Source organism: Tamandua tetradactyla, chromosome 2 (assembly GCF_023851605.1).
Source record: "Tamandua tetradactyla isolate mTamTet1 chromosome 2, mTamTet1.pri, whole genome shotgun sequence".
NCBI classification, from domain to species: Eukaryota; Metazoa; Chordata; class Mammalia; order Pilosa; family Myrmecophagidae; genus Tamandua; species Tamandua tetradactyla.
This window is the reverse complement of record NC_135328.1, coordinates 18,770,105-18,793,359: the sequence shown is the minus strand read 5'-3', so window position 1 is coordinate 18,793,359 and position 23,255 is coordinate 18,770,105. Positions and strand designations below refer to the sequence as shown.

Sequence of the window (23,255 nt, the reverse complement as noted above, 5' to 3'; positions counted from 1 at the left end):
AAGGAAAGAACCCATCTTTACCACCTAAAAGAGCAAGGTGAAACAGCAAGTGCTGATGTAGAAGCTACAGCAGGAGATCTAACTAAGATAATTGATGAAGGTAGCTCCACTAAACCACAGACTTCAGAGTAGATGAAACAGCTTTATATTGGAAGAAGAGTCCATCTTCGTCTTTCATAGCTAGAGAGGATATGTCAATGGCTGGCTTCAAAGCTTCCAGAGGAGAAGCTGACTCTCTAGTTAGGGTCTATGCAGTTGGTGACTTTATGTTGAAGTCAGTGCTCAACCTAGAGATTTATACTAAATTATATATATTATAAATTATACTAAATCTACCCTACCAAGCTCCATAAGGTGGAAGAACAAAGATATGACAGTATAACTGTTTAAAAATATGGTCTACTGAATATTTTAATTACACTGTTGAGATCTAATGCTCAAACAAACAAAAAAAGAGATTCCTTTCAAAATATGACAGCTCATTGGCACTGCACCTGTTAACCCAAGATCTCTGATGGAGATGTACAATTGATTAAGGTTTTCATGTTTGCTCACACAACATCCATTCTGCAGCCTATGTGCCAAGGAGTTATCTTAACTTTCAAGTCTTATCATTTAAGAAATACACTGTGTAAGGCTATAGCAGATAGTGATTCTTCTGATGGCTCTGGGCAAAGTCAGTTGAGAACTTCTGGAAAAGATCCACCAGTCTAGATGCCATTAAGAAAATTTGTGATTTTGGGGAAGAGGTCAAAATATCAACATTAACAAAAGTTTGAAAGACATTGATTCCAATTTTCATGGATGACTTCATTCAAGTCTTCAGAATAGGAAGTAAACTGCATATGTGGTGGGAATAGAAAGTGTACAAAAATTAGTGGAGAAGTAGACGCTGAAGATGTGAGAATTGTTGCAGCCTCATGATAAAATTTTAATGGATGAGAAATTGCTTCTTATGGATGAGCAAAGAAAGTTGTTTTTTGATATGGAAGCTACTCCTTGTGCAAATGCTGTAAGAATTGTTGAAACGACAATAAGCATTTAGAATATTACATAAACTTAGTTGAAAAAGCAACTTCAGGGTTTGCGAGGACTTACTCCAATTTTGAAAGAAATCTATGGTGTGTAAAATGATATCAGTATTTGTCATGCTTAGACCTGTAATGAAGATGAAAGCAGGATGGCAAAAGAGCGAAAAGAAATGCAAGTAAAGTAAGAGTGGGGATGGGGGGTCAATGACTGAAGCAGTCAAAGACCCTGTCTTCTTTTTCCACTCAGCTTTTATTCATGAATCATAACAGAAAGTTCATGCAAGCTTATTTTTGATTGTTCTTGACACAATGTATTTTTCTTGCTTAAAGTTTAATCTTTATTTATAAAACTTACGGGGAAAGAATGGTCTGCGGACACAACCCAGTGTGTTGACTGTTCTTTCCCAGTTTCTCAGAACAGGCATTTTGGTGGTTTGCTACCATGTGGTAGAACACAGTGTGCTGTGTTCAGTTGTTCTTCATTCTGGTTGAGTGCATCCATGTATGCTCCTTAGACTGAAGTCACCACAAATATGTATCAGATATTACAGAGAGATAGCATTTTGTGTTTAGAGTATAGGTAAAAGTGAAATGTATGACAAAAACAGCCACTGTGGAGGATGGTTTGGCAGTTCCTCAAGAAGTTAAGTATAGAGTTGCCTTGTTACCTGGCCATCCCACTACTAAGGGTATACCCAGAAAATGTGAAAGCAGGGACATGAAGAGACAATTGTATACTGATGTTCATAGTAGTCACAATTGCCAAAAGATGGAAGCAACCCAAGTAGGTGAGTAGATAAATTAAATGTGGCATATACATATGATGGAATATTATTCAGCAGTAAGAAGGAAAGAAGAAGCATGCAACAGTATGATAAACTTTGAGGGTATTATACTAAGTGAAGTAAGTTAAATGCAAAAGGACAAAATATTGTATGATCTCATTGATATGAGTTAATTATAATATGTAAAACAAGACAAAGACATAAAAGGCATACAAACTGGAAGGAAAAAATAAAACCCTCTATTTACAGAAGACATGATTTTCTACATAGGAAACCACAAAAAGTCTTCAGAAAATCTTTTAGACTGAAAATATACAATGACTTAGCAAGCTCTCACGATACAAGGTTAATACACTGTATTAGTTAGGGTTCTCTAGAGAAACAGAATCAACAGGGAACACTTGCAAATATAAAATTTATAAAAGTGTCTCATGTGACCACAGGAACGCAGAGTCCAAAATCCACAGGTCAGGCTGTGAAGCCGACAACTCCGATGGAGGGTCTGGATGAACTCCACAGGAGAGTCTCACCAGCTGAAGCAGGAATGGAACCTGTCTCCTCTGAATCCTCCTTAAAAGGCTTCCTGTGATTAGACTAAGCATCACTCATTGTAGAAGACACTCCCCTTTGTCTGATTACAAATGGAATCAGCTGTGGATGCAGCTGATGTGATCATGATCTAATTCTATGAAATGTCCTCATTGCAACAGACAGGCCAGCACTTGCCCAAGCAGATAAACAGGTACCAAGCTTGGCCAAGTTGACACATGTCCCTGACCATGACGTACGCCATAAGAAATTGTATTTCAGTATGCTAGCAATGAATAATTTGAACTCAAAATATTTTAAAAAGCAATACCATTTGCAGTGGAAGTAGAACAATGTAATAATTATAAATCTAGTAAAATATTTGCAGGAAATATATTCTAAAAATTATAAAATTCTGATGAAAGAAATCAGAGAACTAAATAAATGGAAATATACACCACATTCATGAATCAGAAGATTCAATAGTGTTAAGATGTAAATTTTTCCAATCTGATTTACAAATTCAAAGCAATATGCCTTCAAGGTTTTTTGTTCATTTGTTTGTTTAGTTTGTTTGTTTTGACAAGCTGATTCTATATTTATGTGGAAAGGCAAACTGAAATAGTAAAATTAATTTTTAATGAGAATGCTGTTGGAACATCTATATTACCTGAGTTCAAGGATTAATGTAGAAGCTAGAGAAATCAACATCAGGAGTATTGGTGAAAGCATAGGCTTATCAGTCAATGGAACAGAAGAGAGCATAAAATAGATGCACACAAGTATAGTCAACTGAATTTTGACAAAAGTTGCAAAGACATTTCTGTGGAGAAAAAATAGTCTTTTTCAACAAATGGGGATGGAATAATTGGAGATATATGAAAATTGACCTACACCTATGCATCACATCTATGATAAAAGTGGGTCACAGATTTAACTGTAAAGTATACAAATCTAAGAGTTCTAGAGGAAACACACAGGACAAAATCTGAATACCCTTGGTTATGCAAAGAGTATTTAGAAACAACACTAAAAGCACTGTGGTATATAAGAAAGAAAAATGATAAATTGGACTTTATAAAAATTAAATACTTTTTGTTTTGTGAAAGATACTGTTAAGAGCACGACAAGAGAAGACAGAGACTTGGAGAAAATATTTGCAAATCACATCCTGCAAGAAACTTTATCCAGAATATATTTTTTAAAATCTCTCAAAACTCATCAATAAACAACAACAACAGCAAAAGCAAAAATGGGGAAAGGATTAAACAAATATTTAATCAAATAAGATATATGAATGGAAAATAAGTCTTGACAAATAAGTCTATGAATAGATGCTCAACATCAATAAACTTTAGCAGTATGCTAGTTAAAACTTCAATGCCAATAGATAGCTATTAGAATGAGTAAAAGAAAAACTGACAATACCAAGTGGTGCACGTACAGAGCAACTGGGACTGTTATGCATTTCTGGTAGGAATGCAACAATGGTAAATCCAATTTAGAAAACAATTTTTCAATGTCTTATAAATTTAAACATCCATTACAGGTCAGAAGTCATTTGGGAATGGCAACAAAAAACTTCCAAATATGTGCTTCTCCATTAAAGCCATGAGAACACTAGCAAAACTTGTCAGAATCAACTTTTTCAGAAACATGGAAGTTAACCTAAGCCTTGCAAAATAGAAATGTTTATTCCAGAAAATGGCTGAATCTTGGGTCCTATTCCTAGTCCCTTTTCCCAAACTGTGTGAAGGTCTTGAAAATTAACAATGTCCTACAATCACTGTATAAATCAGCTGTCTACTGGAGGGGTCAGGAACACAACAAAAGCACCATTCTCAAAGAATTGTCATTATTTGACCTATCTGGTGGTTCCCTGAAAAACCCCAGTCATAGAACTTGTCTTTATTTGACCTAATTCATATGTCACTTAATACTAGAAGCCACAATGCCAGGGCCAGACTTATACCTGGGAGTCATCTCCTGGATTGGCTTTTATGAAGGGAATTTAGTAAGTTGCAAGTTTATAATTCTAAGTCTATGAAAATGTCCAAATAAAGGCCCAACAAGAGGACACCTTCTCAGAGGAAAGGCAGCTGGCATCAGGGCTTCCCTGTCACATAAGAAGGCACATGGCAGCATCTGCTATCCTTTTCTCCAGGCTTCTGGTTTCAAACAGCTCTCTCAGCTCCTTCTGGCTTCTGCTGGGGTGATTTCTTTGTGCATTGCCAAATGTTCTGGTTTCATCTCTTTGCTCTCTGTGTTGACTCTCAGTTCTCACTCATGAAGGGATTCAGGAAAGGATTAAGACCCTCCTTGAATGGGAAGGAGTCACATCTCCAAGGAAATAATTCAATCAAAAGTCCCCACCCAACAACAGGTCAGCCCCCACAAGATTGGATTAAAAGAGTGGCCCATAGATTGGATTAAATGAATAACCCATAGAACAGTGAGTTATATTGTATTATAAATCTAAAATAAACCATCAGGATGTAAAGGGAACTGAGGATCGAATCTAGATGGTCATAATGAATCTACCTGTATTACATAAACAAGCTGAAGAAATGAAGAAGAAAGGAGCTGTTTCAAAACCTGAGAGAACAGTATTTTTACTGGATACTGTTTGTCTAAAGATTAAAAAGAACTCTGCACAAACATTATTTTGTTTCTCACAGGAGTGAGTTATCAAATCTGAAACTACTTTAATATGTACTGTAGTATTCAACAGGCAAGCAAATATGCTCATATTAGATGTTAGCATCAGTGGGTAAAAGTTTAAGGAGAAATAGGGTATTTGTACAGTCTGAATGTATCTGTGCTGGTTTGAAAGGATTTATATACCATAGAAAAGCCACGTTTTAATCCTAATCAATCTTGGGGGAGCAATGGTTTCTTCTAATCCGTATTCAGTACTATAGGCTGGAAACTTGATTAGGTTATCTCAATGGAGATGTGACTCAATCAATTGTGGTATTAGACTTGATTAGACTGAGACATGTCTCCACCCATTCTACATGGGTCTTAATTAGTTACTGGAATCCCATAAAAGAGGAGATATTTTGAAGAAAGCTTGAGAACGATGGGAGAACAAGGCGAACTGGGGAGCAATAGAGCAGAGTCACGACAATGACAAGAGAACGAGAGAGTCCACCAGCCAGTGACATTTGGAGATGAAGAAGGAGAATGCCCCTGGGGAGCTTCATGAAGCAAGAGGTCTGGGGAGGAAATGAGAAGATGTTGCCATGTTCATCATGTGTCCTTCCAGCTGAGAGAGAAACCCTGAACCTCAATGGCCTTCTTAAACCAAGTTATCTTTCCCTGGGTGCCTTAGATCAGACATTACTATAGACTTACCTTAACTGGGACATTTCCAGGGCCTAAAAACTGTAAACTTGCAACTTATTAAATTCCTCTTTTTAAAAAGCCATTCCATTTCCTGTACATTGAATTCTAGCAGCAGAAAACTAGAAGAGTATCTCCCCATAATGAAATATTATGAATTACAGAGGGAAATATTCTACCTTATCTTGTAGAAGTTCTGCAGGCACCACCTTAAGAAAGTAGTCAAGACTAATGTCACGAGGAATAAGACGTAACAACAACACCTACACCTGATATGATGCTCCAAGAATGGCACAGCATCTCTGTGGTGGCCTTGCCAATAATGTATAACTTCAATCTAAAAATGAGAAAACTCAAATTGAAGGACTTTCCAGAAAGTCATGGAGCAGTACTCTTCAAAGTCTCAGGGTTGTGATGACAACGAGTGAGGAAGTGTCTTAGGATGGAGTAGAAAAAGGAGGAATGACAACTAAATGTAATGTGGAATCCTGGGCTAGATCCTATAATAGAATAAGGACACTTGTAGAAAAGTTGGTGAAAAATTCTGCAGTTTAGTTAATGACATTGCACCGATGTTAGTATACTAGTTTTAATAATTGTACTATTGTTAGGAAAGATTTTAAGACTAGGGAAACCTGGGGGAATAGAATTTGGGAATTCTTTGTACTACTTCTGCAATTTTTCTGTAAGTGTAAACCTATCTCAAAATAAAAATTAAAAAATAATGGGGTGGGGAGTGCATGGGTAGTTCAGTGGTAGAATTCTTGCTTGACATGGTAGACCTGGGTTCAATTCCCAGTCCTGCACTTCCCCTCAAACAAAACAAACAAGGAAAACAAACAAAATTCAACAAAAGGCGCTGCAAATAACGGGATAATCATATGGAAAAATAATGAAATGTGACCCTGCCATACAGCATACAAGCAACAACAATAATATTAACGGGGTAGGAAGATTATCCGGTGAGAAGAGATATTACAGCAATGTAGAAGTTGATTAAAATGTCATATAGTCACTAAAACCCCTTTTGTCCTGATTATAAACACAAAAATAGTACAGTGGGCCTATACACAATGGAAGGCTTGAAGGGATAGAAATCAAAATGTTAACAGTAATTTCATGAGGGAAAGTGAGTGATAGGTAAGGGACAAGGATAAAGGTATCTTCCAATTTACTCTTTACACTCTGCATTATTTGAATTTTTTACTATGAGTATATTTGTGTATATTTGAGTATATATACATATATATGTATTCCTATATATATATACATGCGTGTGTGTGTGTGTATTTGGATTAAAATATTTAAAAAGTTAAAAAAAAAAAAGCCCTCCCGGAAAAATAGAAAAATTTGAAACAAGTGTTTACAATAATAAATAGTTTGTGTATTTCTTTCCTATCTTGGCCAAGATTGCAGAGTCCCTAGCAATAATCCATTGCAGATTATCTGCACATTAACTCTGTCCATTCATGTAAAGTAAGGTGGGAAGAAATCACCCTGCATTTTATTTCTATTAATCTGTAAAGGGCACAATCCAAAATTAGGATTCCAGGGGAGCTCTGCAAAGGGTGAAGTTATTCATTTACTACTGGAAAGACTCAAAGATGAAAAGTTCAAGGACTTTTGCATGTAGTCAGGATATTGTTTTTATTAAAAATCAATAAATTGGAAATTTGAACCTTAGCAGTTCAAGGGAATAGAACTTTTCATTTCAGAGTCTGAAGGAGTAGATGTATTGACAAGAGCTCAGGTAAGTATTTCTACTTTCAGTAGGATATAAATGTATAAGTGGGGCTTCCAATTATAGAGAGTTTGAGACCGAAGAGAACATAGCTGCTATTTTAAATAGTGCAGCGATTCCTTCCCATAGCTGCTATTTTAAATAGTGCAGAGATTCCTTCCCAGAAATCAATGAATTAACTTTGTTTTATTCTATCTCAATGCCCTACACTATTTCCTTCTTTCTTTTTGAAACATTTTTCATAACATGCTTTGAAAAATGCCTCTTATTTCCTGAAATTATAAACATTTAACTAGAAAATACAGAATTATTCTCTATGTTTCTTTGCAAATCAACCAATTATCATACTATGTAGTATATTCTATTCAAAAGATAATTTTAAGTTAACCCAACTAAAGTGTTGTTAGAATTGTTATTCTGTGAAAATATATTTTTTCAGTAGGAAAAACACCTACATATAGGGGCTTTGCCTGGTACTAAAACACAGTATTTTATCAAGGGTATCAGTGAAACAACATTGGCATATGAAAAGAAATATGCAATTAATTTAAAGTTAAAGCTTTCCAATGGTTGTTTCTATTTGAATGCAGGATTGTGTTTCATTTCCTGATGCCTGTCACATGCTGAATGTTTACTGCACTGAACAATTGTGTTAAGAGTTAGGAGATGTAAATACTGGTGCTGTCATTTATTGCTGAGTGACCTTGAGGACTCAACTTCTTGGAGTCTTGTTGGAAGTGAGACATGATTGCATTGTAATATCCTTTGATTTTAAGCTTCTGGGAGACAGAGACAGTGTTTCATTTCTCATTGACTTCTTGTGATAAACAACTCTTTGTTAGCACCTTCCTATCATTACCTATTTCTGTCTTTGATATTCTTCTTAAAAATTACCAGTAGAGCAATCTACAAATGCCTCTTGAACTTCAACTGTTTGATTCATTGAGCAAGGAGGCTGTACTCTAATCAAGTCTTATTCATTCTTCAACCTACTCCCAACAGTTTCTGCCCTTTCTACCTCATGGAAACAATTCCCTCTAAGTGAGAGTGATTTATATCTTGCATATCCAATGATATTATCAGTACTTATCTTGTCTGAAATCGCGGAAGACTGCTTCTTTTTCAAAGTGTTTTTCTTTGACCTTCTTTGTACATCTGTCTCTTGAATGTCCTCTTCTGGAAGTTACAGCTCAATATCCTTTGGTAGTTCCTTCTGTGTATTCATCCCTCATTGCTGGAGTTCCTGAGGGATCTTTCCAATATTCCATTCTCTTATCATTTAGCAAATTCTCCTTTAGAATCTCATTCTCTCCTATGGTTCCAGGTATCCTCTCAGTGGCTGACTCACATTTATATCTCCCTGCAAAACTACATCCAGCCATTTCCAAGTCAGATCCAAGTATACTAAAGTTACCATATCTGAATGGATCCCATCAATATCCCCTTCAACTTGGTTCTTTGGGGTTCTCAATATCAGGAAATAGCACCTTAGTTACTCAGTTACTAAACCTGGATCTCAGCCTTTCTCTCTCTCTCTCTCTCTCTCTCCCTTCACATTAGTAATATCTAAGTACTATTACTCATAGCTCACCAATTTTTCTCAAGTGTGCCTGCTTATTTCTATTGCCACTGCTACCACTCTGTGCAAACCGTTAACATGTTTTACCTGCAGAACACATCAACTCCTAATTGGTGTCCTTGGCTCCACTCTTTAGTCCATTCTTTATATTGAAACAGAAATTTCTCTTTTTTTATTTTAATATTAAATTTAAAAAGTAGGTAAATTTAAATATTTTCATTAAAATAGTTCATATACATGGTTAAAACCTGAAATTATACTGAGGAGGTTATAACTGAAAGGACAACTACCTAAATCACCTTTTCCCATCCATGCTCCCACTCTCCAGTTAAATGTTTTAATTTTATATTCTTTATATGGCCCTCTTATGATTTATAGATTCAAGATGTTAGACAATGTAGATACTAGCTTTCCATGCACTGTTTATGGGTTGAAAATTAATAATAATTATTATGGCTATATAACTGTTACTCATGAAAGAAGCTAGTTATTTCAATGGTTTTGTTTGTTTTCTTGGAGTTCCTAGTTATCTTTCTAAGTTAAATTGTCTTTTTTCTTACTTTCTTAACTCATTCAAATTCTCATGGATAATATATAATCTTACTTTCTGCCTCTACTCATGTGTTTATTCTAGATATTTCATATACATGGAATGATACAGTATGTGTCCTTTTGTGTCTGGCTTATTTAATTTAACATAATGTTTTCAAGGCTCTTCCATGTAATAGCATGTGTCAGAATTGTGTTCCTTTTTATAGCTTATAGTTATGTCCATGAAACCTTTCAATATGGATTCTTAAACTTTCAATATGGAAAACATTATTTTGCTATGGATTTCATAATTTATTCTCTTTTCTCCCCCACACTGGAATATCTAATAGTTTAATGGTGCTTCCCTTAGAGTGACTTCCTAATTCTTTTTTCCCTTATATTTCTTCCTCCTTTCTTGTCTGTTTCCTACAATTTTTCTTCTAAACCTTCTAATTATGTCCTTGATCATATTTTGAAATTTCCCATAATTATTTCTGCCATTGTTTTCATTTTAATAGAATCCACTTTTATTAAACCTAGATATTAACACAGATATTAAACTTTTTTAAACTTAGATATTAACATAGGTATTAAAACTTTTAGTGAAGTTTTAATATCTATGAGAGTAAAAGTTAGAATTTTTAACAAATTTCTTGTATTTATTGAAATCTTTTGTTTCCATTCAGTTCTTTTTCTCATGTTTAACTTTATTCCTTGTTGTGCTGCAAATTTTCTTAAGTGTTTGGTATTCTTTCTTAGATATCTATTTAAAATTATTTCTCTTATGAATACAACAAATACAGAAGAACCATATGGAACACACTTGCAGCTAATAAGTTGTTCTGAAGCAAGCACCCTATGACCTCTACCCCTTTCAGGAGCTAGAACATTGCCAGCTACCTCAGATGTCTTCCATCAACTTGTGCCTGAAAACGACCTTCTACTACACTAACAGTAACCACTATCCTGATTTTGATGGTAATCACTTCTAAATTAAAAAAAAATTATCATCAAGTGCACAGCCCTAAGTATTATAGTTTAGTTATGCATTTAAAATGTCCCTTATGTCTTTTTTCTTCAGGTTCTCTTTCCAACTTTTTTTTCTTCAGTCTATTTTTTCTCTCACAATTTATTTTTGAAGAAACAGGTTAATTTAATCTGTAAATTCCCCTTATAAGGGATTTTGCTGATTATATCCTCATGATCCTTTTTCCTGTTAATCAATAGTTGTACCGTGACACTTAGACTCAGGTTTGGAAAGACTACCTCACAGTTAATGTCATGTTCTTTGCAACAAATAATATACTTGGTTGTCCCATTTTTTGAGAAGTGAACAGGCATTGATGCCTTTATCCTTGATTAACTGGAGATTCTAAAACAGTGTTACTCCAGTTCTATCTTTATTTTCAACTTACTTGTTGGAATACTTTTATGAAGAGAAATTTTCCTTCATTTACTATTTGTTAACCCTAACAGTAGTATTTACATATAACTTTGGATAGAAAAGGCAAAATAAATGCTTGACTTTTTACTTTATTTGCCAGTTTTCAAAAACAGTTCTAACATCCTCCAAAGGGAGTGAGATAGTTTGGTTTGTAATATCATGGACTCATGGATTTGAACATATCTGATGCATTTTAATGTATTGCAGTTATAAACATTTATCAATGTTCAAATTAACCCCACCTATCACACAACCATCATGGTCTCTGATAGCTTCCTTGATGTTTTGTATAATAAATTATTCTAGGCTTTTGAATTGCATATTTGATGCCAAACATTTGGAGTAAGCTTTTTCTCCCAGAAGCTCTGATATCTTCAAGTTTGGAACAGCATTTCAAGAGCTCTATCTGAGCAATATTGATGCTCATTTCTACTGGTTTATTTATTGTTTCTCGACTTTCCAATAAATAGAGCCAGGATATAAGTGTGTATATGTTTTATATGTATGTGATAAATACGTATATATATTGGAGCATTTGGTATGGATATAAAATACCTCATCTCTTAATAGTGAAACTTCAATTAAAATTCAGAACTGTAAGGTTTTATTTAACTTATTCTCTTTTATACACGTATCATTATTCCACACTGAAAAACTTGGCTCTCTAGAACACTGGTGCACTAGTTAGGGTTCTCAGGGAAACAGAATAAACAGCAGATGTCTATAAATATGAGATTTATAAGTGTTTCACGCATTCTTGGGATTAGAAGAGTCCAAAATCTGTAGAGCAGACCATGAGCTGGAAGATTTGATGAAGGTCCTCTGCGAAATCCCCAGGAGAATTCAGTTGGTTGAAGCAAAGAGAGATTCTCTCTTCTGAATTCTCTGTAGAAGACTTCTGGTGATTACAGTAAATGTCACTCATTGCAGAAGACACTACCCTTAGCCAACTGCAGATGAAATCAGCCATGGATGTAACCAACATGCTCATGACTTAAGCCCATGAAATGTCCTCACAGCAACAGAAAGGCTAGTGCTTGCTTGACCAGACAACCAAGCACTGTCGCGCAGCTAAGTTGACACATGAACCTAACCATCATAACAGGAATAATAAAATTAGATCAAAATAGCATATAATTTCTCATTTAATTAATTTCACATTACACACATAACATTCTCAGAATAACAATATCAATGCTCTCAACATATTAATTTTAAATGCTCTTCCTATTTTCTTACATGTATATTTAATTCCTGCCACCAGTACTTATGTTAATATTCTCCAAGTTGTTTTGATTGTTTGAAGTCTGTTCTCTAGTTGAGTCTTCATTAAGGCTCATAGAAACAAAGTTCTAAGCATGCTTGTTTGCTGAGAACAGTTTATTGGTTGCCTTAATGCTTAAAAGTCACTTTGGCTGGATATGAGATGCTTGGCCCACATTTTATTTGTTTTCACACCTTAAATATGCTACTCCATTTTATCCAGGCAGAAAATATTGTTGTTAAAAGTCTAATGATGGGTGCATAGGTGGTTCAATGGTAGAATGCTCAACTTCCATGCAGGAGACCTGGGTTCAATTCCTGGACCATGCACTCAAAAAAAAAAAAAAAAAAAAAAAGGTCTAATGGCAATAAAATGTTCTCTTCATATGAGCCCCTTAGTTCCTTTACCTGGGTACCCAAGTATTTTTACGTTTTCTATAAAACCCCATAGTTTTACTAGAATTTGTCCGAGTTCTAGTCCTTACAGGTTCATTTTCTCTGCATAGTGTGGCATTTAATTGTATAGTTACAAATCTACTTTATTCATGAAGTTTTTTTACTGAATTATCCAGTTTAAAAAATCTGTGACTTTCACTAGTGTTTTTATAACCTTCTCTTTTACATATGTTGCATCTACTTTGCTGTTACTTATATTAAATAATGGGACACTAAATGTTGAATGTGACTTCTTTGTGCAAGTGGGTTTTAGAAAATACCCTTTGCTTTAGGCTAATGAGCTGGTTTTCACGCTACAACACTTCTAACTGTTACAGTGTGGAGGTGTTTGTTTAGGGCACAAACAGTCCCAGAGTCTCCCTTTATTTTACCAAACATTTCATTCAGTTTCTCTAATTAAAAGGTGTTAGACTATTTCATCCTTTCTTGGAGGTGAATGGTTTCTAGGCATTCTGTTTGTTGGAGTTTGGAAAGTGATTGGGAGTGGAGTCAACTGTTCTGTGAGAGAATACGTAAATCCCCTTGTTTTCAGCTTCTCATTTCACTTGTATTCCTCAGTGGTCTCTCAAGCATCCTTCAGGACAAATTGTGATATCCTCCTTGGATGTCTACATGTCATCCATGCATATTATTGCCTGCTACCTACTCAATATTGGCTCATAATTATTCTAAAAATCATCTACTCACTTTATATCCTCAAGAAATTTGTTGAATGCTCCCAAGTGTCTTTCACTAGAAAATTATGATAGAGTATTTCCTAAATGATTAGAGATAAGGACTGAATCCCAAGTGCTCTGACTTCTACTTCAGTTCCCTTTCATTAACTTTTTTATCACTTAACTTTATTCCCTTTTATTTCTATTTTAAGGTTTTACCAAAGACATTCCTGAAGAATCATCCAGATTGCCACAATGTAACAATGATTCAGCTGACAGCTACTCCCACAAGTGCCCTTGCTGATGAGCCAGTGCATATCCGAGCTACAGGACTGCCTCCTTCTCAGGTGGTGACTTTTGAGGCATCACTGGAAGATGAAAAGGGGAACCTGTTTCATTCTCGAGCATACTATAGGGCTAATGAAGCTGGGGAGGTGGACCTGGAGCATGCTTCTGCACTGGGAGGCGACTATGTGGGAGTCCACCCCATGGGGCTCTTCTGGTCTCTGAAGCCAGAGAAGATACTGACTACACTGGTGAAGAGATGTGATGAATAGTCCATTCAAGGTCCAGTTGAAACTTTATGACTCAAATGTCCTAATAACAACCCTATTCATGGCTGTTCCAAAGGCCAGTCTGACTGTGGAGAGGTGGTATATGGCACCTGGTATCACACGGATTCAGGTCCAAGAAGGTAGCATTCGGGGAGCTCTCTTTCTCCCTCCCGGTGAGTAGAATTACTCTGGCTACTGTCATCCATATTGTCACTTTTTGTGAATGACTTATCATCCTAGAGGTTTAACTTGGATGTGGTTGATATAAACAGTACTCTTCTCTTGACTCAGAATAACTCAAAACAGAGATGCATAACAGTTCACTCCAACTTCAGTTTCAACTCAAGAATTCTTAGGTTTGTCTAAGGTTATGACTACATGCAGCTTATGAATACCTGCACAATGAGATTTGCATAGCTCTGGATTTATGAGAAGTCCAGCTGCATTGAAACCTGTCTATTTAAAGACCCTCATCTTGATATCATGGATTAGTGTTCCAGCTTCTGGAGGGGGCTCTGTCATGTCTGTTTCAATTAGGTATAGAGTTTTGTGTGGTTCCCACAAGAAGCTGGTGATATGAGGATGGACTAAAAGATTGCAACAGGAGACATAAATAAATTTCTGCCCTCTATGTTGCATAAATATTGCATTTTTATTTAATAATTCATAGATCAACAGATAATATCCCATGTTTCCTAATGGTTATAAGACTTATCAGAACATTCATAACTTCCCATAGTGATCTCCTATGAATAACTGGTTTGGAACATTTCATGGTATAGTTTTTTGAATTTACTATGGGATTGAATAAAGAAAAACTGATTTTTGAGAAGTAGCTCTCAGTGGCCCTAGTCTACAGGTTTGTCTGAGGTTCCTTTTTCAGGCATGTACTTTGATCTGGAACACAGGCATCATCTCATCAGTATGTACTGCTTTTACTTTATATTTTTAAGAGTCCATTTCTAGAACTGAGTTGGTTTGAAGAAATCTTATGTGTTAGGGTTAGTTGTGACAACATGGAGTTATATAGATGACATAGAAGGAATAAAGCCTCCAATATCCAAATTAACCGTGATTCAGGCACTTGTCCAGATAAATGTGAATGCTTTCTTATACCCAGTAGTTAGTATATTCACCATTTATTGAGTGTAGTGACCAGGAAATAAGTTGTACAAAGTTCTGTGCCTCTATTTTTCCACTCCAGTTAAAAATCTGAATACAGATTTAGGCCTTCCACCTTGGGATGCTGTATTGTTTAAGGTATGCTCTTAGTGAACCTTCTTGGACATGATGTGTGCTGATTCTTCTGCTTCTTGTTCTGTGGGTGACAAAAGAGGGTTGAGTTGTGAATAAACTTATACAATATACTTTTCATATAATTTCAGGAATTTAGTAGATTTTCTGAGGCTTATTTATGCACCAATTTATAAGTTAAGAAGTGCCGCCCTTTTTCTAGAGTTTTCTTAACTCAAAACTGTAGAAATGGGGTGGGCCATGGTGTCGCAGCAGGCAGAGTTCTCACCTGCCATGCCAGAGACTGGGGTTCAATTCCTGGTGTCTATCCATGCCAAAAAAAGAAAAGAAACTGTAGAAATGGACCTCTATGAGTCTCCATTCTCTTTGGCTGCATGAGATGATTAAACATGCCAGTAAACATAGGTTTCCCATCAGACTTCTGGATATTGTGTTCCATTGTATATTCAATAAACTTTATTTTTTGCTTCAGATACAGGGCTGAAAATTTTGAAATATGTTTTGAAAATTTATAGATTAATCACCAAATTTCTGAATCATCTTTAATTTGTGTTTTCATATTTTCTTCTCTTTCCATAGCTTCCCCTTCATACACAATTCTATCTGTTTTTCCTTTTTTAGAGATGGCACTTTCCCAGGGGTAACTGATTTATTTGGTGGCAGGGGTAGCCTGATTGAATTCCAGTCCAGCCTCCTGGCCAGTCATGGCCTTGTCTCCTTTGCCTTGACATACTTTAGCTATGAAAACCTGCCCTCCTTCAGAGAAGAAACAGACTTGGGTTATTTTGAGGAAGTTGTCAACTTTTTCTTGAGATGGCCTAAGGTAATTTTTACCTTTTCAGTAGTTCTCAGGCCTGTTTTAAACCATAGTATTGTGTTACCTCCATTATCTTCCAAGTATGAGGCTCCCTTAGTGAACATGAAATTCTATTACATATTTGTATCGTTCATATGATTTCTCACCCAGTGTTTTCTACTCAGAAAGGCAAAGTGCATAGAAGGTAGCCTGTGTTCATCATGGTGTCATAGACATGAGCTCTGAAATCAGACAGAAATGGGCTGCATTTCTGGCGCCATTCCATCTGGCTGTGGGAATTTGGGTAAGTTATGTAGATCCCCCATTCCCCGATCCTCTCATTCATTATCATATCATATCTTCAAATCAAATATTATCATATCATATTATCATCTCATTTCATTTCATCATCTCATATCATCATCTCATCTCATCACAAACATAACATATCATAATTTCACGAACATAACCCATCAGAACATCAAACATATGAAACATCACAAACATATAATACTACAAACATAGCATAACATAGCATCACAAATGTCACAAACATCACATCAAAAACATCACACTACAAACATCACATTAGAAATATCACATCATAAACATCACAAGATCACGTCCCAAATATCTCAGACATCACCAACATCACATCAGAAACATCACAAATATCACATAACCTAACATCACAAACATCACGAGATAACATAACATCACATAACACATCATCACATCACATCACATAAAACATAACACAACATGCTATGACATAATATAATATAAATATTCATCAATTATATAACTTTGTAATGTAATTGTAAGAGTTACAGGGGATGTTTTAGTCTGCCAAAGCTGCCAGTGCAACACACCAGATATGGAATGGCTTTTAATAAAGAGGATTTATTTAGTTAAAAATATGTAGTTCTTCAGAGGAAAGGCAGCTAACTTTCATCTGAGGTTCTCTGTTACATGGGAGGGCACACAGTGACATCTATTGGCCTTCTCTCCTGGCTTCTGGGTTCCAGCAGCTTTTCCTGGGGTGATTCCTTTCTGCATCTCCAAATGTCTAGGCTGAACTGTGAGTGTTGAGATGAGGTATGCTGAGTTGCTTGGTCTGTGCTACATCGAGCTGTCTTCTGACCTCTCTCTTTTAAGCCTCCAGCTAATTAAATTAAACATCACTCATTGTGGAAGGTGCTCCCCTTAGCCAACTGCAGATTTAATCAGCCATAAATGAGTTTCACATGCTTATGATTCAAGTTCACAGCATAAAAGAACCAGGCACCATCACCTGTCCAAGTTGATATGTGTTCCTAGCAACCACATGCAAAGTGCTTTATAATAGTACCTGGCAACACTAAGCACTCAATACATGTGAACATTTCTTCTGTTATCATCTCTTCAACACCATCCTCAACCAAGCAGGTAATCTGTATTTCTTTGAAGAGTGGGTTAAGTGTGCCAGTTTGAAACTTATGTACCCCAGAAAAGCTATGTTTTAATCCTGATCCAATCTTGTGGAGCCAGACTTATATTTAGGGTTGAAACGTTTGTTGAAATATGGACCCTCAAGGTACTTCTGATGAGGCTTTAGGCAGAAATGAACAATATGTCACTGTAAACTGGAAACCTCCATGTTTCCATGGAGACTGACCAACACAATTGTGGTTGTGAACTTTTGATTAGATGTAGATGTGATTCCACCCATTCAAAGTGGGCCTTGATTAGTTTACTGGAATCCTTTAAAGGGGAAACATTTTGGAGGAAGCTTGGATGCTTAGTGCTGACACAGAGAGTAGATGCACATGAGACACAGATATTTGCAGATGTAGAGAGAAAACATCCCTGGTGAAGTTGTTTGAGAAGCTTTAGAAGCCAAAGACCCTAGCAAATAACAGACACTTGCTTTCCCGGCTGACAGAGTTGTTCTGGACCCATTGGCCTTTCTTGTGTCAAGGTATCTTTCTCTGGATGCTTAGTTTGGACATTTTTATAGCCTTAGAATTATAAATTTGCATCTTAATAAATTCTCTTTTTAAAAGCCGTTCCATTTCTCATATATTGCTTTTCTGGCAGCATTTAAAAAACAGAATGTCTAGTTATAGGAGAGTACTTAAATATAATGCTGGAGTACTTTCCAATCCACATTTGTTCTTTAATGCTATAACATATCATTTGCTGCCTCATTAGTGTTAGTACTTGTTATCCCTTGTAAATTGCCTAACAATTTTGTCTTTATAAGAATAGATTTAAGAAAATTAAGTCCCTTTACCACATGCTTTTTCAACAAGCACCTCCCAAATATGATCAGGATTGCAAAGTAAGTGGCATTCTACTGATGCACTGATTCCTTTTATTATTTTATTCATTTTAAATGAATTTTATTTACAAAAACTCTATATCCACCTAATAAAAGTTTCCCTGCCTGCCCCTCTCCTATTCCCTGGTAATTTCTGATATACTTTTTTGCATTTGATATTTCTAGATATCCTCTATACAAATGACATTATACAATATTTGTCCATAGATGCCTTTATTTCACTCAGAATAATATTTTCAAGGCTCATCCATGCTGTGTCATATATCAGAACTTCATTCTTACTCAGGGCCAAATAATATTGCATTGTATGTGTGTATCACATTTTGTTTATACATCTGTTGATGGACACAGGTTATTTTTACCTTTTGGCTTGTGAATAATGCTACCATAAACATTGATGTACTTGTATTTCTTTGAAACCCTGTTTTCATTTCTTTGTGTTTATATCTAAGAGCAAAGTTGCAGGGTCTTTTGCTAATTCTATATTTAACTTTCTGGGAGCCACCACATTGTTTTCAATAGCAGTTGCACCATTTTATGTTCCAGCCAACAATACACTAGAGTTCCAATTTCTGTGCATCCTTTCCAACAATTATATTTCATTTTAAATAATAGCTATCCTCCCAAAATGGTTTCTCACTTTGGTTTTGCAATTGCCTAATGGCTATTGATGTTGAGGATCTTTTCATATGCTTATTAGCCATTCATATATCTTCTTTGGAAAAATGTCTGTTCAAGTTCTTTACCATTTTTTAGTTGGGCTGCTTATCTTTTTGTTGTTGTCTTGTGTGCTGGTTTGAAAGGATTTATGTCCCCTAGAAAAGCCATGTTTTAATCTAAATCCCATTTTGTAAAGGTAGAATAATCCCTATTCAATACTGTATGTCTGGAACTGTAATCAGATCTTCTCCCTGGATGATGTGATTTAGTCAAGAGTGGTTGTTAAACTGGATTAGGTGATGACATGTCTCCACCCATTTGGGTGGAGGAAACATTTTGGAGAATGAAGGAGATTCGGAGACAGCAGAGAATGCTGCAGCACCATGAAGCAGAGAGTCCATGAGCCAGCGACCTTTGAGGATGAAGAAGGAAAATGCCTCCCGGGGAGCTTCATGAAACTGAAAGCCAGGAGAGAAAGCTAGCAGATGACGCTGTGTTAACCATGTGCCCTTCCAGCTGAGAGAGAAGCCCTGACTGTGTTCGCTGTGTGCTTTCTCACATGAGAGAGAAACCCTGAATTTCATCAGCCTTCTTGAACCAAGATATCTTTCCCTGGATACCTTTGATTGGACATTTCTATAGACTTGCTTTATTTGGGACATTATCTCGGCCTTAGGACTGTAAACTAGCAGCTTATTAAATTCCCCCTTTTAAAAGCCATTCCGTTTCTGGTACATTGCCTTCTGGCAGCTAGAAAAGGAGAACAGCTTTTAACAGATCTTTATATATCTGGCATATTATGCTTTTATCCAGTACCTTCTCCAGTGCTTCCTTAGTTCTGGGCACCATCATTTCTTGACTGCACCATTGCAAACAGCTATGGATTTTCTGCCTCTATTTTTGCAATTGATTCTCAACAGAGTTGTAGAAGTGGTGTTTCTAGAGCACAAATACTTTATGCATTTGCTTACGAGTCTCCCCATTTACTACAACATAAAGGACAGACCTCCTAGCATGTTAGATAAAGCTTCCTATGACTTGGCCTCTGTGTGCTTATTCAGCCTTATATTATGTCCATCCTTAAATCTGTCCTAATCTGCCTCATCAGTGAAGGAAAGAGTTAAAGATACTTAGCCTGTCTTTCAAAGCTACTTACTGTCAGGTTTTTGTTTTCTTTTCCAGCCTTATTTTGCTACCTCTCACTTTGTACCCTAAATTCAAGTAATAAAGAACTACTTGTGGGTCCTAAGTGTATTGTTTTTTCTTGCCTCTAGGTTTTTGTAAGAACACTTCCTTTAGACAAAAGAAAAAACTTTTATTTTGAAATATTTTTAATCTTACAGGAAAGTTACCAAAGTAATACTGTTCACATAGAGAGAACTCCAAAATACCCATCCCCCAAATACCCAGATTTCATCACACTTCCTGTATTATTCTCTCTCCATCTAACAATCTGCCTTTTGTCTATATCTCTATATCTATCAAATTTCTAAACATTTGAGAGTAGATCATATACATCATGCTCCTATAGAATACTTCCATGTACATTTCCTAAGAACAAGGATATTCACTTATGCAGCTACCTTAGGTACAGTTATCAAGTTAAAGAAATTTAACATTGAGATAAAGCTAATCACTTTATAGTTAGTATATATTCCTTCTATAATGGATCCATTAGATCGATTCCTGTATCATGCGTTGCATTTGTCTTTGTCTCTTTAGTTGCAGTTTTCTTTTAAAAGAAACATATAGACATAAACTTTTCTATCTCATACACTCCAAAGCATGCCAAAAAGTGGGACTAACCACATTTACAATGTCGTGCTACCATCATCCATTACTAGAAGTTTCTTATAACCCCTAACAGAAATGCTATATCCATTATGCATTAATTCCCCATTTCCCCCACCCCTATCCCTGGGAATCTGTACAATAATTCCTGCCTCTATGCATGTATATATTCTAGCTATTTCATATAAGTGGCATCATATAATATGTCTCTGTGTCTGACATTTCACTCAGGATGATGTCTTCAGCATTCATCAGTACAGTGGCTTTGTATTAGTCAGGGTTCCCTAAGGAAACAGAACTGATAGGATGAAATATCATACAGCTTTTACAAGAATTGCCTCACGTGACTGTGGGGATGGGCAAGTCCAAATTCCATGGGCAGGTTGCAAGCTCGGAACTCTAATGGAGGTTTTCAATGAATTCCTCAGGAGAAGCTGGCTGGTTGAAGTAGAGAAGGAAATTCTCTCTTCCTGATTACTGAAATAATTACTTCTTCTTTTAAGACGTTCTACTGATTGGAGAAGAGTTCTCTCATGTAGAAGTGATCTCTTGTTGATTGTAGAAGAAATTAGTGATAGATGCAGTGAAGTTACTGATCACTGAAATTCCTGAAATAACCTCACAGTAGCAATCAGGCAAATTGATCAAATAACTGGACACCACAACCTGACTATTCTAGTTTACCAGCTGCCAGAATGCAATATATAAGAAATGGAATGGCTTTTAAAAAGGAGAATTTAATAAGTTGTAAATTGAGGGACTTCCGGGTCAAGATGGCGGCTTAACAATGTGCGCATCTTAGTTCGTCCTCCAGAACAACTACTAAATAACCAGAAACAGTACAGAACAGCTGCTGGGGCCACGTCAGTGACCAGACACACAGCGTACCCCAGTCTGGAGCAGCTGGACCGGCTGCGAGCACCCCCTAGAACTGTGAGTTCCCAAAGCTGCGGCGGCCAGCGCCCCTCCCCCACAAGCCACTTCCCAGAGGGGAAAGGAAAGGACTTTACCAGCAGCAGGGACTGGGCACAATCAAACGCCAATTGTGGAACTAATTAACAAATTCTGACTATTAAAAATAGGCCCCCAGCTTAGGTGAACCTGATCAAAGCAGAGGTTGCTCATTTTTGCCCCAGCACCAAGGGGGCAGGACTGACAGAAAAAGGGGGGGAAAAAAAAGAAGGAAACAGAGGTTTTTGTGGTTGTGTATCTACAAAGGCTTGACTGCCTCTGGATATAGCGGGAGGACTTTTCAGGCTGCAACTGCCCCAGGCATAGGCAGAAGTGAGCTCTTTTGGGGGCTTATCTGGAGACTGTGCCTTCCCCAGGGGAGGGGTGAAGCCACACCCAGGTGGAAACCCTCCATCAAGGAATTAAGACACCAGGGCTTGGTATTTTGAAGCCATTAAAACCAGCCTACAACCTCTCCTCTGTCTCCACCACGCCCCCAGCAGGGAGAGTCTGCCAAAGTTAAAGGTACCACATCATCTTATGCTGGTGGGACCTGCAGTCAGACAAGTGCCACATACTGGGCAGGATAAGAAAAACAGAGTCCAGAGACTTCACAGGAAAGTCTTTCAACCTGCTGGGTCTCACCCTCAGGGAAAACCGACGCAGGTGACTCTTTCCTCCTGATAGGAGGCCAGTTTGGTCAGGAAAAATCTGGCTGGGGTCTATAATATCTAAGTAGACCCTCCTAAGTGTGTGGGGGGGAAAGGCACCATACAAGCAGGGCAAGAAACAAGAAAACAAGAACTGAAAAATTCTCCTCTGTTAAACAAAACTTAAGCTAAAGGTCTAGATAAAGCTGAATGGAATGTCAAAGAACAGATAGACAACAAATTCATCCAGCAAGAAAACTCTAGATAAAAGAAGTGAAAGCAATCTCCAGAATAAACCAATTAAGGTAATTAAATGCCTAGACACCAGCAAAAAAAAAACAAATCACACTAGGAAAATTGAAGATATGACCCAGTCAAAGGAACAAACCAACAATTCAAATGACATACAGGAGCTGAAACAATTAATTCAGAATGTACGAACAGACATGGAAAACCTCATCAAAAACCAAATCAATGAATTGAGGGAGGATATAAAGAAGGCAAGGAAAGAACAAAAAGAAGAAACTGAAAGTCTGAAAAAACAAATCACAGAACTTATGGGAATGAAAGACACAGCAGAAGACATGAAAAAAACAATGGAAACCTACAATGGTAGATTTCGAGAGACAGAACATAGGATTTCTGAACTGGAGGACGGAACATCTGAAATCTGACAAGACACAGAAACTATGGGAAAAAAATGGAAAAATATGAGCAGGGACTCAGGGAATTGAAAGACAATATGAAGCACATGAATATACGTGTTGTAGGTGTCCCAGAAGGAGAAGAGAAGGGAAAAGGAGGAGAAAAACTAATGGAGGAAATTATCACTGAAAATTTCCCAACTCTTATGAAAGACTTAAAATTACAGATCCAAGAAGTGCAGTGTACCCCAAAAAGAATAGATCCAAATAGAC

The 23,255-nt window shown here is 36.6% G+C and overlaps 1 protein-coding gene and 1 long non-coding RNA gene across 3 annotated transcripts in view; both read left to right on the top strand.

The window, feature by feature from the left end:
* Positions 1 to 13,770, top strand: part of LOC143666861 (bile acid-CoA:amino acid N-acyltransferase-like) — a 57,956-nt gene extending 44,186 nt beyond the window's left edge. For both annotated transcript variants that reach the window (XM_077140413.1, XM_077140403.1), the window contains one exon: positions 13,572 to 13,770. In XM_077140413.1, coding sequence (XP_076996528.1) covers positions 13,572 to 13,663 — 92 coding nt within the window. In that variant the 3' untranslated portion in view covers positions 13,664 to 13,770. The remainder of the gene's footprint in view (positions 1 to 13,571) is intronic.
* Positions 13,771 to 13,784: 14 nt separating this feature from the next.
* The window catches only part of LOC143666873 (uncharacterized), a 49,260-nt gene continuing 39,789 nt past the window's right edge, over positions 13,785 to 23,255 (top strand). Inside the window, exon 1 of the long non-coding RNA XR_013167762.1 lies at positions 13,785 to 14,086. This is a non-coding gene — a long non-coding RNA (uncharacterized LOC143666873). The remainder of the gene's footprint in view (positions 14,087 to 23,255) is intronic.